Genomic DNA, 16941 nt, shown 5'->3' with positions numbered 1-16941 from the left:
CCCTAACTGGGCACTCCAGATACTTCTCAAGCTTCACTCCACTGGCCTGCTCAGTCCCTGGCTTGACACACAAGGCTGCTCTACACGTGTCACCTCCGCTGGCTGGGTCCCTGGCTTGATCACCACCTGAAGTTTCCTGATTCTCCACCATGCCCAATCAGTGAGAATACTGCTCTGGTACTTGCTTCCATTACTCAATGTGGTCCCTGGTAATAAGGTGGTTAGTCCCTTAGTGGTGACAGCTTCCCCTCTACCACCGACCATGACAGCTTCTCCAGCCAGCAGATCCATCACTTTTGGTTGGACTGCAAGCCACAGTGCCAACCCTGCGCTGCTCACTTACTTCTGGATAGGACCTCACACAGCCTAGCAGTCAGATGTGCCCGGGATAGGCCCAATCTCCTATCTAGCAGCACAGGACATATGACACACATCCACCTAGACAGCTGTCCAGGTGGCACAGAACATCGATCACCTGACTCCAGCCCTATATATAGGTTCTCCCAGCAGGCCAAGAGATTCAAGAAAACCCCTGCCCATTGGCTGAGATACCCCATATACACATAACCTGACCTTGGGTTGTCCTTCTCATATCTAGTACCGCCAAGTGCCCGGCCACCTAGTGGTAGAAGAGAAAAGTGCAACAAGTCCAAACTTAGTGAGAAATCAATAGATCTCTATCAACCAGGATAACTACTGCTGGCAAGTAAATGTGTGAGGAGCTCCCTGACTAAACTCCAGGGTGCTACACAAATAAAACTTTCCTGCTAATGCTAGAGGAGATCAAGCCTGATTGTGCTAACACTGCGGTTATGTGTGCAATGTATCAGAGGTGCTGGTGATCTACTGACACTGCACTTGTTGGGAGGCAGAAGGGCTGATCCTGCTAATGCTGCGTTATTAGGGACACTATATTAAGGGGGGGACACCAATACAGTTCTGTTCATGATATTGATCCATACAGACACTATACTAAGGGGGTGACACTAATATAGTTCTGTTCATGATCAGGATATTGATCCATACAGACACTATACTAAGGAGGGACACTAATATAGTTCTATTCATGATCAGGATATTGATCCATACAGACACTATACTAGCAATGGTGGTGATCAGGATATTGATCCATACAGACACTATACTAGTAATGTTGGTGATCAGGATCCTATAGTGTGAGTGCGATAGTGTGCGGGCAATCTAATGCTAGCTGACCCTGGCGCTATCTGATGTAACAAGTTACCCTAATACAGCGATTGGTGAAAAATACTGTACACTGACACTGTACTAATGGCACTGGTTGGGTGACAGTGTGGTGATCAGCAGGGTACAGGGCAAAATCATTGGCTGGAACCTGCTGACAAACTTTTCCTACAGCCAATGACAGTGGAGGTTTCTGGGTGTGCGCGTGCATGGGCGCGGACCTGGAAGAAAGCCATGACATAAAAGTACATTACCAGACCTGTATGAGCCGCCCATCCATTGTATTTTTACAACACTTCATCCATGTCTTTGGTGATCTCTGATCTCCTTATGAACTGTTTCTTACATGATGAAGATCAGCCATGGAGTATATCTGAGGTGTATATCAGGGTGTGCTTCTTCCCCACATGGGAAATGTGATGTCCAGCAACATTCATATAGAAGACATTTCCCACACTCAAGGCACTAATACACCTCAAGGGTTGTGTGGAATCCCTGATGTACAGGAAGACAGGACTTCAGTGAGGAACAATTCCCTCACTCAGGACAGGAAAGTGGCTTCTCCCCGTGTGAGATCTCTGATGTGTGTAAAAATGGAACTTCTGTGAAAAAAATTTCCCGCACTCAGGTCAGGAAAATGGCTTCTCCCCCGTGTGAGATCTCTTATGTTAGGAAAGATAGAACTTCAGTGAAAAACATTTCCCGCACTCAGGACAGGAATACGGCTTCTCCCCCGTGTGAGTTCTCTGATGGCTGTAAAGACTGGACTTCTGTGAAAAACATTTCCCGCACTCAGGACAGGAATACGGCTTCTCTCCTGTGTGAGATCTCTGATGTGTGGAAAGATAGGACTTCTGTGAAAAATAATTCCCGCACTCAGGACAGGAATACGGTTTCTCCCCCGTGTGAGATCTCTGATGTGTGTCAAGATAGGACTTCTGTGAAAAACATTTCCCACACTCAGGACAGGAATATGGCTTCTCCCCTGTGTGAGATCTCTGATGTGTGTAAAGATGGGACTTCTTTGAAAAACATTTCCCGCACTCAGGACAGGAATGCGGCTTCTCCCCTGTGTGAGATCTTATATGCACATTAAGGTTGGATTTAGAATGGAAACACTTCCCACACTCAGTACAGGAAAAGCTCTTCTCTGTTGGAAGGACGGCACCGTCCCTCACAGTCTGAGGTTCCTCAAGATAAGAGGAATACGATGGTCCATCTACACTGTGTGGTGCCGGATGGACATTTGAGGTAGCCGGGTTTTCCCCTGGACTATTCCCGTTATGAGAACTCTGATGTGTGGAAAGCTGTGACTTTAGTACAAAGCATTTTCCACACTCAGGACAAGAATACGGCTTCTCCCCTGTGTGAGATCTCTGATGTCTGTAAAGATTGGACTTGTCTGAAAAACATTTCCCACACTCAGGACAGGAATATGGCTTCTCCCCCGTGTGAGATCTCTGATGTGTGTAAAGACTGGACTTCTCTGAAAAACATTTCCCACACTCAGGACAGGAATACGGCTTCTCTCCTGTGTGAGATCTTATATGCCTATTAAGTTTGGATTTAGAATGGAAACACTTCCCGCACTCAGTACATGAAAAGCTCTTCTCTGTTGGAAGGACAGCACCGTCCCTCACAGTCTGAGGTTCCTCAGGATAAGAGGAATACGATGGTCCATCTACACTGTGTGGTGCCGGATGGACATTTGAGGTAGTCGGGTTTTCTCCTGGACTATACTGTGTGATGTCCTCATCTTCTACTTTACAGTCTGGAGACAAAGTGAGACAATCCTCTGAGGTTTTCCTCATCTCCCGTCCATCTACTAAATTAGAAATAAAAAGATTATTACTAGACATGAGCAGATTGGTTCCTGCTGTGCTCCAATCAGATCATCAGATATAAAATGTCCAGCTGCTAGGAAATGGGTGTAATAAAAGAGAATACATATTATGTCAGGGCTTGACAAATTTGCTTGGAATCTAGGAGCCAGCTAAAAAAGTTAGGAGCCAGGTTTTTTTTTTTTTTTTTTTTAAACGACCGACAAAGCTTTATTTTCAGTATAAAAATGAACCAATCTTAAATTTACACAGAGACGACTAGAACGAATGTGACTGCTTTTATTTCCTGCCATGCAGGGACACAAGACCACCATATTCCCGCTAAGGATCCAATCAGGTCCTCCTGAAAAACTGACAGGTGAACCTGATCAGACAGCCCGTGTGAAAGGGGCCAAGCAGGGAGATGACAAATAATAAATTCATTTTAATGAACCGCTTCCTTCCCGCAGGACCACTATATACGTCCTGTCTTTGAAGAGAAATACCGTTCTTATGATAGCAGCTAGCTCCATAACCCCGGTATCTTCTTCAAGAGCCGGCGGTTCTCTTTCAGATAAAAGTGGTCTCTGCAGCAGATTCGCAGCGAGATCACTTTTATCGGCGGCAGGAGAGGGCCCCCCCTACCGCCGCTCTCCAGTGCCCTTCACCGCTTACCGTGGCCGTCGGTAATGGCGGAGGCGATCCGGATCTGTCCCTGGCCTGACATGGAGACAAGTGAGAGGAAGATGGCCCCCCCGCCCATCTCCAAGTCATTGCAGGGCGGAAGCGACATCAAATCGTCACTTCCACCCATAGCTCTTAAAAGGGACATTTTATTATTTTTTTTTTCAAATGACAATTTTTTTTTTTAATGCATTTTAGTGTAAATATGAGATCTGAGGTCTTTTGACCCCAGATCTCATATATAAGAGGTCCTGTCATGCTCTTTTCTATTACAAGGGATTTTTACATTCCTTGTAATAGGAATAAAAGTGACTTTTTTTTTTTTTTTTTAAAGAACAGTGAAAAAATAAAAGTTAAAATAAATAAGTAAAAAAAAAAGAATTTTGAATGTGCCCCATTCCTTGTAATAGAAATAAAAGTGACAATTTAAAAAAAAAAAAAACAGTGTAAAAATAAAAAATAAAATACATAAGAAAAAAAAATAATTTTTTTAAATGCGCCCCCGTCCCGACGAGCTCGCTTGCAGAAGCGAACGCATATGTGAGTAGCGCCCGCATATGAAAGCGGTGTTCAAACCACACGTGAGGTATCGCCACGATCGTTAGAGCGAGAGCAATAATTCTAGCCCTAGACCTCCTCTGTAACTCAAAACATGCAACCTGTAGAATTTTTTAAACGTCGCCTATGGAGATTTTAAAGGGTAAAAGTTTGTCACCATTCCACGAGCGGACGAAATTTTGAAGCGTGACATGTTGGGAATCAATTTACTCGGCGTAACATTATCTTTCACAATATAAAAAAAATTGGGCTGCAGGGGTCAGGAGTATGTAATGTACAACATATAGTATATAGTGCAGGGGTCAGGAGTATGTAATGTACAACATATAGTATATAGTGCAGGGGTCAGGAGTATGTAATGTACAACATATAATATATAGTGCAGGGGTCGGGAGTATGTAATGTACACAATAGAATATATAGGGCAGGGGTTAGGAGTATGTAATGTACAATATAATTTATACAGTGTGTCAGGACTCATAATATTGGTAATCAGTGGAAGATTAAATGTTTACATGAGACAAGTTGCAGAGGTCCCACACCGCTGCCTCCCATCTCCTGAGACTGCACTCAGTGACTTGGGTCTGAGACTATACAGACATATCCCTCCACCCGGCACAGCCAGCAGACAACAGAACAAGTAACCCTGGGGGGATTGTTACATAGTAGGTGAGGTCAAAAAAAGACACAAGTCCATAAAGTCCAACCTATGTGTGTGATTATATGTCAGTATTACATTGTATATCTCTGTATGTTGTAGTCATTCAGGTGCTTATCTACTGTACATCCTTCCTGAGGACTGGTGCCCAGAACTGAACAGCATACTCCAGGTGCGGTCGGACCAGAGTCTTGTAGAGCAGCAAAATTATAATTTTATCTCTGGAATGAATGCCCTTTTTAATGCCAATATTCTGTTTGCTTTGTTAGCAGCAGCTTGGCATTGCATGCCATTGCTGAGCCTATCATCTACTAGGACCCCCAGGTCCTTTTCCATCCTAGATTCCCCCAGAGGTTCTCCCCCCCAGTCTATAGATTGCATTCATATTTTTGCCACCCAAATGCATTATTTTACATTAAACCTCATTTGCCATGTAGTTGCCCACCCCAATTATTGTTCTGACAGAGATCATGCTATACCTGGGCAAGAGGTAGAAGACCCAAAGCACATGCCCAAGGTGCCTAGGTAGAGCAACATTTATGGTGAAAATAAACCTTTTGCTGCCAGCTGAACCCCAGAATTTCTATAAATGCAGTATTCTACATCCATACATTGTGTCTGCAGCACAGAGAAGGAAGATTATCACCAAGTCCCCGCCCTACTCTGGACCAATCAGTGAGCAGTATTGGTGGAGGAATGTATTTAGTGTTAATGACCCACCTGTGCTGATCTCTGTAGGAGTGTCCTCCTCTATAAATGTCCCCGTTATTCCATCCTCCTCCATAGACTGCTAATCATCCCTCACATACCTCTCTTCTTCTTCTGATTTAACCTCAAATTCTATATCAATTGGATCTCCACTCTAAATCAAGAAAATGAGACAGAATATCATCTGTAAGATATAAGCTTTATTATTGTGACATCACATAAAAAATCCATACATCATCTCTAGGAGTCCATGTTCTAGATGCTCCATCCCACCAACCTTGTAACAGTGAGGGGTGGTGTGCTTTTCCTGTGTGGAATCCCGGGAATACAGAGGACGGGGACATCTCTCTGGTGGGTTCCTGGTATTTGGTGGCTCCATCTTATCCTTGTGTCCTTCTGAAAACTTCTCCATCACTCCATACTCCTCATCCTCCTCTTTATACTCTTCTTTAACATCAATCTTATCATCCCCGAGATTTCCACTCTGAATATATAATAAAACATTCATTGTAACAAACATGCTGTGTATAAATCAGAACTACCAATAATTGTCAATCATCTACCTGATGATGGTGAGGGATGGTGTGATCTTCCTGTGTGGAATCCCGGGAATACAGAGGACGGGGACATCTCTCTGGTGGGTTTCTGTAGCTGGATGACTCCACCATGGTGTCCTGGTACAGATCTTTGTGCTCTTTTAGAAACTCCTCCATCACCCCATCCTCATCATCCTCCTCTTTTATCTCTTCTTTAATATCAACTTTAGAATCTCTCAGGTTTCCACTCTGAATATATAATAAAAATGACATCAATTGTAACAATGCAAATAATGTACAGATCCTAATGATACTATCAGTGATTGTTCCTCATCTACCTGATGATAGTGAGGGATGGTGTGATCTTCCTGTGTGGAATCCCGGGAATACAGAGGACGGGGACATCTCTCTGGTGGGTTCCCATTACTGGATCCATCTGTAGGAAACACACACACTGACTGAATACATTGTTTCTATGTGTTTATCAGATGATGGGGGATCTAGGTGGACCCTCCGTACTGCTCTCTCCTTTACAATAAAGTCTCCTCTTACCCGGTGATGTGAGGGGCGGCTGATTGTCCATCATGACGTCCTTGTAGAGATCCTTGTGTCCTTCTAAATACTCCCACTCCTCCATGGAGAAATAGACAGTGACATCCTGACACCTTATAGGAACCTGACACACACAATGATACAGTCACCATCCAGACACATCCCTTGTCTGTTACTGGATAATGTCCCAGAATTCCCAGAATCCTCCTCACCTCTCCTCCATGATCTCTCTGGTGACTTCTAGAATCTTCTTTGTATTTCTCTTTTCTATCAGGGAGGGAGGTGGAGGTAATGTGATGGTCATATGATCTCCAGACTTCACAAGAGGAAAACTCTAGATCTGAACACAAATAGTAAAATTAAATGATATTCCCAGAATCCTCCTCACCTCACATCGTTACATATAGTCCAAGTCCAACCTATGTGTGATTATGTGTCAGTATTACATTGAATATCTCTGTATGTTGTGGTTGTTCAGGTGCTTATCTAATATTTTTTTGAAACTATTGATGCCCCCCGCTGAGAATACCGCCTGTGGAAGGGAATTCCACATCCTTGCCGCTTTTACAGTAAAGAACCCTCTACGTAGTTTAAGGTTAAACCTCTTTTCTTCTAATTTTAATGAGGGGCAACGTGTCTTGTTAAACTTCCTTCTGCAAAAATGTTTTCTCCCTATTGTGGGGTCACCAGTCCGGTATTTATATATTGTAGGGTCACCAGTCCGGTATTTATATATTGTGGGGTCACCAGTACGGTATTTATATATTGTGAGGTCACCAGTCCGGTATTTGTATATTGTGGGGTCACCAGTCCGGTATTTATATATTGTGGGGTCACCAGTCCGGTATTTATATATTGTGGGGTCACCAGTCCGGTATTTATATAATGAAATCATATCCCCTCTCAAGCGTCTCTTCTCCAGAGAGAATAAGTTCAGAGCTCACAACCTTTCCTCATAACTAAGATCCTCCAGACCCTTTATTAGCTTTGTTGCCCTTCTTTGTACTCGCTCCATTTCCAGTACGTCCTTCCTGAGGACTGGTGCCCAGAACTGGACAGCATACTCCAGGTGCGGCCGGACCAGAGTCTTGTAGAGCAGGAGAATTATCGTTTTATCTCTGGAGTTGATCCCTTTTAATGCCAATATTCTGTTTGCTTTGTTAGCAGCAGCTTGGCAGTGCATTCCATTGCTGAGCCTATCATCTACTAGGACCCCCAGGTCCTTTTCCATCATAGATGTCCGCGTCATTGGATTTGATTGACAGCAGTGGGAGCCGATGGCTGCGCTATCAATCTATCCAATCAAGAGCTGAGAACCCCGGGCATAGAGGTACAGCGCGTCTCTGCCGAGGGAGCGAACGGGCTCAGGTGAGTAAAACGGGGGGCTGGTCAGTGTCAGAAGTTTTTTCACCTTAATGCATAGAATGTGAAACACGAAGGTTTACAACCTCTTTGAGAAGTCCGCTGCTATTAGTCTATCCAATCAAGAGCCGAGAACCCCGGGCAGAGAGACAGCACGAGGGTCAAGTTCCAGGGTAAGTAAAACGGGGTGGGGGGGCCTGTCACTGCCAGGCGTATTTTCATCTTAATGCATAGGATGCACGAGGATTTGCAACCCCTTTAACAGCCATCCTAGATGACACAGACCACCTCAGAAACAGTATAGAAGTAAAATCTGTATATATAAAATTGGTTAAACCATCCAAAGAAAATGAGATGCATCCAATGAGCCCTACGTGTTTCATGGATTTAAAGCAGAGTTCCACCCAAAAATGGAACTTCCGCTTTAAGTGCAGGTGACCTCCTGACATGCCACATTTGGAATGTCATTTTTTTTGGGGGGGGGGGGGATGGGTACCCAGTTTTTACGGTCACCCAGCTCCCACTTCCTCCCCAGGCGCTGCGGCGTCGGAAGGAAGATCACCAATCCCCCCTTCCTGCAATCTTCTGGGACATGTCACAGGTCCCAGAAGATTGCCCGGCCATTCACAGCGCACAGTGCGTGCCCGGATGTGAAGCCACAGCCAGGCCCCCACAGTTAGAATGCCGGTACTGCAGAGAGGAGGGGGGAGAGGAGTGGGGCTTCGTACGCTCGCATAGACTCCAATACGATCATTTTAAAAAATGTATTAAGAGAGTGATCGCACTTTTGTAAAAAACATGAATGAAGTGGATGGAGACCTCCACCAAGGACAAGCTGGAGAAACAGGTATAAGAAAAGTAGAAAAGTGGATTAAATCTATGAAACGCGTAGGGCTCATTGGATGCATCTCATCTTCATTGGATGGTTTAACCAATTTTATATATACAGATTTTACTTCTATACTGTTTCTGAGGTGGTCCATGTCATCTAGGATGGATGTTATGTTCTTATCCTGCAGTATATTATCTTGGTAGTGGTCATATATTTATTATACAATGTATTATTTACTGTTATTGACAATTTTCTACATATTATGCTTGTTATATGCTGTCATTATGGACACAAATATATGAATGTATTTTCTTACCTGTTATGTTTTATTCAGCAATAAACATTTGTGTGTTTTTTACATTGACTGCGTTTCTGCCGCCGCACATACCTCATATAAAGTCCCACTATAGTTCTCTTTTTGTTTCTACTGAATCAGGGATGGAGACGTATTCACATGCGTTTCATATAAAGTCCCACCAAGTTCCCCTCCCCCCTTCCCCTTTTTTTTCTCATATGATGAAGAACATGGATATGTTCAAAATTGTGCAGCCGCTTTTCTCAGATTACCTATAATGTATGTGAAGATTTGAAGTAAAAAGAATAGTGCAAAGTTTGGGATTGCATCTTCATATATAAATGTATTTATTTGTTTATCCTGATCATTCAACATGAAACAACTGTCCTATTTACAGGCAATGTAAAGCCTTTAAATGAGGCAGTTGTCTTAGAAGAAATACATCTCTCCAATGGCATCAATAGAGTTGGTGTCACCTGGTGTGGCAAAGCATGGTGTCAGCCCCCCCTGTGGTGGATGGGATCAGGGTGGTGGATGGAGCCGCAATAGGATCAGGGGATGAATGAGTCCGGGATGAGATTGGGGTGGTGGATGGAGCCGGGATGGGATCGGTGGGAATGGACAGAGCTGGCATGGGATCGGTGGGAATGGACAGAGCTGGGATGAGATTGGGGTGGTGGATGGAGCTGGGATAGGATCGGTGGGAATAGATGGAGCTGGGTGGGATCAGTGGGAATGGATGGAGCTGGGATGGGATCAGTGGGAAAGGATTGAGCTGGGATGGGATCGGTGGGAATAGATGGAGCTAGGATGGGATCAGTGGAAAAGGATTGAGCTGGGATGGGATCAGTGGGAATAGATGGAGCTGGGATGGGATTGGTGGGAATGGTCGGAGCTGGGATGGGATCGGTGGGAATGGTCGGAGCTGGGATGGGATCGGTGGGAATGGTCGGAGCCGGGATGGGATCCGTGGGAACTGATGGAGCCGGGATGGGATCCGTGGGAACTGATGGAGCCGGGATGGGATGGGCGGATGGATGGAGATGGAATAGGATTGGGGGGATGGATGGAGCTGGAATAGAATTGGGGGGATAGCTGGAGCTGGAAAAGGATGAGGGGGTGGATGGACCCGAAATAGGATCAGGGTGGTGGATGGCGCCAGAATAAGATTGGGGTGGTGGATGGAGCCAGAATAGGATCAGGGTGATGGAAGGAGCAGGAATGGGATCAGGGGAAATGGATGGAGCCGGGATAGGATGGGGAAAATGGATGGAGCCGGGATAGGATCGGGGAGAGTGGATGGAGCCGGGATAGGATCGGGGAGAGTGGATGGAGCCGGGATAGGATCGGGGAGAGTGGATGGAGCCGGGATAGGATCGGGGAGAGTGGATGGAGCCGGGATAGGATCGGGGAGAGTGGATGGAGCCGGGATAGGATCGGGGAGAGTGGATGGAGCCGGGATAGGATCGGGGAGAGTGGATGGAGCCGGGATAGGATCGGGGAGAGTGGATGGAGCCGGGATAGGATCGGGAAGAGTGGATGGAGCCGGGATAGGATCGGGGAGAGTGGATGGAGCCGGGATAGCATCGGGGAGAGTGGATGGGGCCGGGATAGGATCGGGCAGAGTGGATGGAGCCGGGATAGGATCGGGCAGAGTGGATGGAGCCGGGATGGGATCGGGCAGAGTGGATGGAGCCGGGATGGGATCGGGGGGAATGGATGGAGCCAGGATGGGATCGGGGAGAGTGGATGGAGCCGGGATAGGATCGGGGAGAGTGGATGGAGCCGGGATAGGATCGGGGAGAGTGGATGGAGCCGGGATAGGATCGGGGAGAGTGGATGGAGCCGGGATAGGATCGGGGAGAGTGGATGGAGCCGGGATAGGATCGGGGAGAGTGGATGGAGCCGGGATAGGATCGGGGAGAGTGGATGGAGCCGGGATAGGATCAGGGAGAGTGGATGGAGCCGGGATAGGATCAGGGAGAGTGGATGGAGCCGGGATAGGATCGGGCAGAGTGGATGGAGCCGGGATAGGATCGGGCAGAGTGGATGGAGCCGGGATAGGATCGGGCAGAGTGGATGGAGCCGGGATAGGATCGGGGGGAATGGATGGAGCCAGGATGGGATCGGGGAGAATTGATGGAGCCGGGATGTGATCGGAGGCAATGGATGGAGACGGGATGGGATTGGGGGAATGGATGAAGCCAGGGTGGGATTGAGGGAATGGATGAAGCCAGGGTGGGTTTGAGGGAATGGATGAAGCCAGGGTGGGTTTGAGGGAATGGATGAAGCCAGGGTGGGTTTGAGGGAATGGATGAAGCCAGGGTGGGTTTGAGGGAATGGATGAAGCCAGGGTGGGTTTGAGGGAATGGATGAAGCCAGAGTGGGATTGAGGGAATGGATGAAGCCAGAGTGGGATTGAGGGAATGAATGTAGCTGGGATAGGGTCAGGGTGGTGGATGGAGCCGGGATGGTGCATGGAGCTGGGATGGGATCGGGGTGATGCATGGAGCCGGAATAGGATTGGGGGAATGGATGGAGCCGGGATGGGATCGGGGGAATAGATGGAGCCATGATGGGATCGGAGTGGTGGATGGAGCTGGGATGGGGGAATGAATAGAGCTGGAATGGGATCGGGGGGAATGGATGGAGCCAGGATGGGATTGGGGGGGATAGGGCTGGGTTGGGATCTTTGATTTGGGGGGGTTAAAGGATGTGTGCTAGGGGGTGCTTTGGGAGGGGGGAGGAATTGTGCTGGGGGCCCTCCTCCTTCTAGCACAAATCATATCCTACCCAAAGCAAAGCACCCCCTAGCACATATCCTTTAACCCCAACCCTCCCTAAAATCACTCTTGGCAGCACAATTGTTAGCTGTCCAGGCCCCCCAGAACCCCCCTTCCCAATCACCATGTAAGACTCCTGTTGTTATTACAGACCTCATAGGGCAGGTGTCCCTCCTATGCCTCCTCCCCCGCTCTTCCTCCCGGCCTGTGTATGTGAACATCAGAGCCGAGGAGGATCCTGCAGGCTGCAGTCCAAGAGAGATGTGATTGTGGGGGGACGATAGGGCACCTTGTCTGTCAGTGTCACTCCGTCCACCCCCACCCTCCCTCGCACATCACGTGGAGCTGAAGGGATTACAGAGATCCCGGAAGGGAAAGAGGGAGCCGGGGCGTTCAGTATCAGTCCAGACCTGGAGTCACCCTCTGGTGGGTGTCACCCGGGTGCCAGCTGACCCAGGGTCCCCCCCCATAGGGACGCCATTTGCCTGCAAAAAAGTTGATCTACATTCTACTCTATGGGTATTTCATTCTTTCATTCCATAGAAAACAATTATAATCCAATTACTCTCGATTTTAATGATCATCACTGAACATGGAGAGAATGTCTGCTAAGGATTGATCTGATATGACCAATGGTTCTGACTCCGGGTCACATCTCACCTTCCCATTATACTCTGTGGACATTCCTTTCTATCATTTATCTGTCATTCCATAGAAAACAGCTGTAATCCCAAATAATGACAATCATACAATCTGTTCCTCTACTGGAGGAACACCTGTGGGGGAGGGGAAATTGCTGAGCTTCTCAGATTTGTCTGCAAATGACTTTATATTTTACTTCCCATTATACTCTAGGGACATAACCTTCTATCATTCACCTTTGTCATTCAATGGTGGATTTAGGTTTAGTGCTGCCCTAGGCCTGACTAAACTTGTGTACCCCCTAATTTAAATATGACCCACCCCTTCCTGTCAAGGCCACACCCCTTCCTTTTTAAAACCCGCTCTGTCATCTTCGTGGGAAGGAGGACAGAGAGGGGCGCCGTGGGGAGGAGGAGGACAGAGAGGGACGCCCTGGGGAGGAGGAGGACAGAGAGGGACGCCCTGGGGAGGAGGAGGACAGAGAGGGACGCCCTGGGGAGGAGGAGGACAGAGAGGGACGCCCTGGGGAGGAGGAGGACAGAGAGGGACGCCCTGGGGAGGAGGAGGACAGAGAGGGACGCCCTGGGGAGGAGGAGGACAGAGAGGGACGCCCTGGGGAGGAGGAGGACAGAGAGGGACGCCCTGGGGAGGAGGAGGACAGAGAGGGACGCCCTGGGGAGGAGGAGGACAGAGAGGGACGCCCTGGGGAGGAGGAGGACAGAGAGGGACGCCCTGGGGAGGAGGAGGACAGAGAGGGACGCCCTGGGGAGGAGGAGGACAGAGAGGGACGCCCTGGGGAGGAGGAGGACAGAGAGGGACGCCCTGGGGAGGAGGAGGACAGAGGGGGACGCCCTGGGGAGGAGGAGGACAGAGGGGGACGCCCTGGGGAGGAGGAGGACAGAGAGGGACGCCCTGGGGAGGAGGAGGACAGAGAGGGACGCCCTGGGGAGGAGGAGGACAGAGAGGGGCGCCGTGGGGAGGAGGAGGACAGAGAGGGACGCCGTGGGGAGGAGGAGGACAGAGAGGGGCGCCGTGGGGAGGAGGAGGACAGAGAGGGACGCCGTGGGGAGGAGGAGGACAGAGAGGGACGCCGTGGGGAGGAGGAGGACAGAGGGGGAAGCCGTGGGGAGGAGGACGACAGAGAGGGGCGCCGTGGGGAGGAGGACGACAGAGAGGGGCGCCGTGGGGAGGAGGACGACAGAGAGGGGCGCCGTGGGGAGGAGGACGACAGAGAGGGGCGCCGTGGGGAGGAGGACGACAGAGAGGGGCGCCGTGGGGAGGAGGACGACAGAGAGGGGCGCCGTGGGGAGGAGGACGACAGAGAGGGGCGCCGTGGGGAGGAGGACGACAGAGAGGGGCGCCGTGGGGAGGAGGACGACAGAGAGGGGCGCCGTGGGGAGGAGGACGACAGAGAGGGGCGCCGTGGGGAGGAGGAGGACAGAGAGGGGCGCCGTGGGGAGGAGGAGGACAGAGAGGGGCGCCGTGGGGAGGAGGAGGACAGAGAGGGGCGCCGTGGGGAGGAGGAGGACAGAGAGGGGCGCCGTGGGGAGGAGGAGGACAGAGAGGGGCGCCGTGGGGAGGAGGAGGACAGAGAGGGGCGCCGTGGGGAGGAGGAGGACAGAGAGGGGCGCCGTGGGGAGGAGGACAGAGAGGGGCGCCGTGGGGAGGAGGAGGAGGACAGAGAGGGGCGCCGTGGGGAGGAGGACAGAGAGGGGCGCCGTGGGGAGGAGGAGGACAGAGAGGGGCGCCGTGGGGAGGAGGAGGACAGAGAGGGGCGCCGTGGGGAGGAGGAGGAGGAGGACAGAGAGGGGCGCCGTGGGGAGGAGGAGGACAGAGGGGGGCGCCGTGGGGAGGAGGAGGACAGAGAGAGACACCGTGGGGAGGAGGACAGAGGGGTCCCTTTTTTCCCCAGAGCTCCTAATGGTGGGGATGGATTTTGCTGAGTGCTGGTGCCAAGTTTCCACCCCCAGGATCACTGCAGGTGTGGAGAAAAGCTGTGTAAGAGGATATGGAGGAGAGATGAGGAGGAGATCCAGGAATCAGGATAAAGGTCAGGACAAGCAACAGACGAGCGCATCCAAGAGATGAAGCCGGGGTCACTACACAGAAAATCAATCCAAGGAAACAACAGGCAGGACGAGGAATAGCAAGAAGGAGCTCAGAGACAAATGAGAATATTGCTCAGCCAATGGGAGATTATCTCAGCATGACTTACATAATGAAGGAGATGAGGGGGAGGGGAGGAAGTCACTTATGGTGACGATAGATATGTAGCACTAACTCACGGTGGAGCTACTGATTTTTAGCGGGCTATTACCGTCACCTTTTTACCTGTAATTTCACCAGTACCGGTTCTAGGGTCCCATTGAGCTTATTATCAGACAATGTAGGCACCAGTCACTTGAGTACTTTTCCAATGCTTTAATGGGAGATAACTGGAAGAAGTATCAGGAAAGAGGTAGAAGAAGAGTTGCAGGGAAGTTCAAATACCTTTCCTTGGTGTAGCACTAAGGAATTGAAATCTCAGGGATGAATGTATCCTCAGCTCAGGATTAAATCTTTGCCCACCCGGATAGGTTTCTCTCACTAACCCAGCAGCCGGAATGCAGCACAAACAAAAAGTCTCTGCCACAGACTTGGGTGAAACAAAACCTGTACGATCCTCTGCCACAGGATGTAGTAGGGGCAGGATGAACAGCAAACACAGTACCAGAACCTTTAAGCTGACCCGACAGTACTTGTGCGGTAGATTACTTTAGGATATCTCCTCTATTCACCAGACCCTTCTTAAGACCAGCCTTGCATGGTCCCTTCCAAGATGGGTCCTCCCCTGGATCTTCCCGATTGTCCGGCTTCTTCCCGCAGGACAGACAGCACAGGACCATCCCAGCAACAGCAGGCCCCAGACAGGCTTCTGGGTCCACCCGCTCGGCTGCCCCAACACAACCCTCCAGGCTGCGAGCTAGAACTCACTAACACATATCTCTAGACCAGGAGGGCCACTAGGTAAAGTTCTCTAACACATGGCATCTGTCCTATAAATACTCTCTCCCAGAATGCAACCCGGAGGACCACCTCCGCCGAGTTGTCTCCGGGACAGAAGAGCATCCATACACTTCAGCTTGTTGCTTTCCAACACCGACCCATGGTGACAACGACACCCACAGGCAGAATGCGGAACTGCACGCAACACAGCCAAACTAGAACAGAGGCTAATCTAACTGTAAATTAAATCTGAACTATGTACAGAACAGATGACCCACTAAATTTACCTATAAGCGGTAGATTGAAAAATCTACCAGTGCTACAAATACATGGAAATTCAGCTGGTTCAGCAGGGATCGGTCACATTTCCATCCATGTGTGGTCACTGCCGGATAAAAGTCACTCCATCAGCGGCTGCAGCCAATAGCTTCATCACTGATCTGGTAATTCTGAGAGCGGAGGAGCGCCCCCCATTGTCAGAATACAATAGTGCAGCGGGGAGGATTCCCCCATCCCCCTCCAATGTGTGGATGGGGGAATCACTTCAGATTTTTCCTCTCATCCCGCTGTCTGAACGATAAAACTGAACCATGTATGGCCAGCTTTGGAAGGAAGATATATTCATCATCAACTGATCCCCCTGAAGGGGTTAATCTTCGTATATCCACACTATATATGTGTGTATCATCATCTGCTGGAGATAAAAGACATCACAGTGACTACGGAGGAAGAGGATGGACATGACGGGGGGTTACTGGGTGTAAATAGAAAATAAGATCTTATTACCTCCTCTGCTGCCTCTTCCAGCAATGTCTCCTTTGTACTTTATACCTCATGGATCGTCTTGTCTGCATCTGACATCACTTCCTGTGTGTGCCAACATCACTTCCTGTCTTCCATAGAGACTTCCTGTGTGTATCTGACATCACTTCCTGTCTTCCATAGAGATTTCCTGGTAGAAATGAGATCACCACCTTGTGGAGATCAGAAGAACTGCAGCCCAGAGAATCGTCTGGTAGTGTGAACACGGCCTTGTGCTGTGTGTGTATCAGGGACGTGCGGTGAGGTGAGTGGCTGGTGAAGGACTGGATAGTATCAGAGCCGGATACACACAGGTTACATACACCGCGATCGTTAGAGCGAGAGCAATAATTCTATCACTAGACCTCCTCTATAACTCTAAACATGTAACCTGTAAACATTTTTAAAGCGTCGCCTATGCAGATTTTTAAGTACTGAAGTTTGGCGCCATTCCACAAGTGTGCGCAATTTTAAAGCGTGACATGTTAGGTATCTATTTACTCGGCGTAACATCATCTTTCA

The 16941-nt window shown here is 49.1% G+C and overlaps 3 protein-coding genes across 4 annotated transcripts in view; 1 reads left to right on the top strand and 2 right to left on the bottom strand.

Moving 5' to 3' along the window:
- The window catches only part of LOC141122064 (uncharacterized), a 236834-nt gene that overhangs the window by 120331 nt on the left and 99562 nt on the right, over positions 1–16941 (bottom strand). The gene's annotated exons all lie outside the window — the stretch shown is intronic.
- The window catches only part of LOC141122057 (uncharacterized), a 108169-nt gene that overhangs the window by 78090 nt on the left and 13138 nt on the right, over positions 1–16941 (top strand). The gene's annotated exons all lie outside the window — the stretch shown is intronic.
- The window catches only part of LOC141122024 (uncharacterized), a 245510-nt gene continuing 229562 nt past the window's right edge, over positions 994–16941 (bottom strand). Inside the window, exons 1-3 of one of the 2 annotated variants that reach the window (XM_073611821.1) lie at positions 5909–6038; positions 5644–5785; positions 994–3028 (exon numbers count right to left, since the gene is read on the bottom strand). In XM_073611821.1, the coding sequence (XP_073467922.1) occupies positions 1872–3028; positions 5644–5707 (1221 nt within the window). In that variant the 5' untranslated portion in view covers positions 5708–5785; positions 5909–6038 and the 3' untranslated portion in view covers positions 994–1871. Of the gene's footprint in view, positions 3029–5643; positions 5786–5908; positions 6039–16941 lie in introns of those variants that run through there. The other variant, XM_073611820.1, reaches the window with a different exon arrangement.

The sequence above is a fragment of the Aquarana catesbeiana genome, unplaced genomic scaffold (genome assembly GCF_042186555.1).
Source record: "Aquarana catesbeiana isolate 2022-GZ unplaced genomic scaffold, ASM4218655v1 unanchor237, whole genome shotgun sequence".
In the NCBI taxonomy this organism is placed as follows: Eukaryota; Metazoa; Chordata; class Amphibia; order Anura; family Ranidae; genus Aquarana; species Aquarana catesbeiana.
The sequence above is the reverse complement of the archived record's forward strand: the minus strand, read 5'-3'. Positions and strand labels throughout refer to the sequence as shown.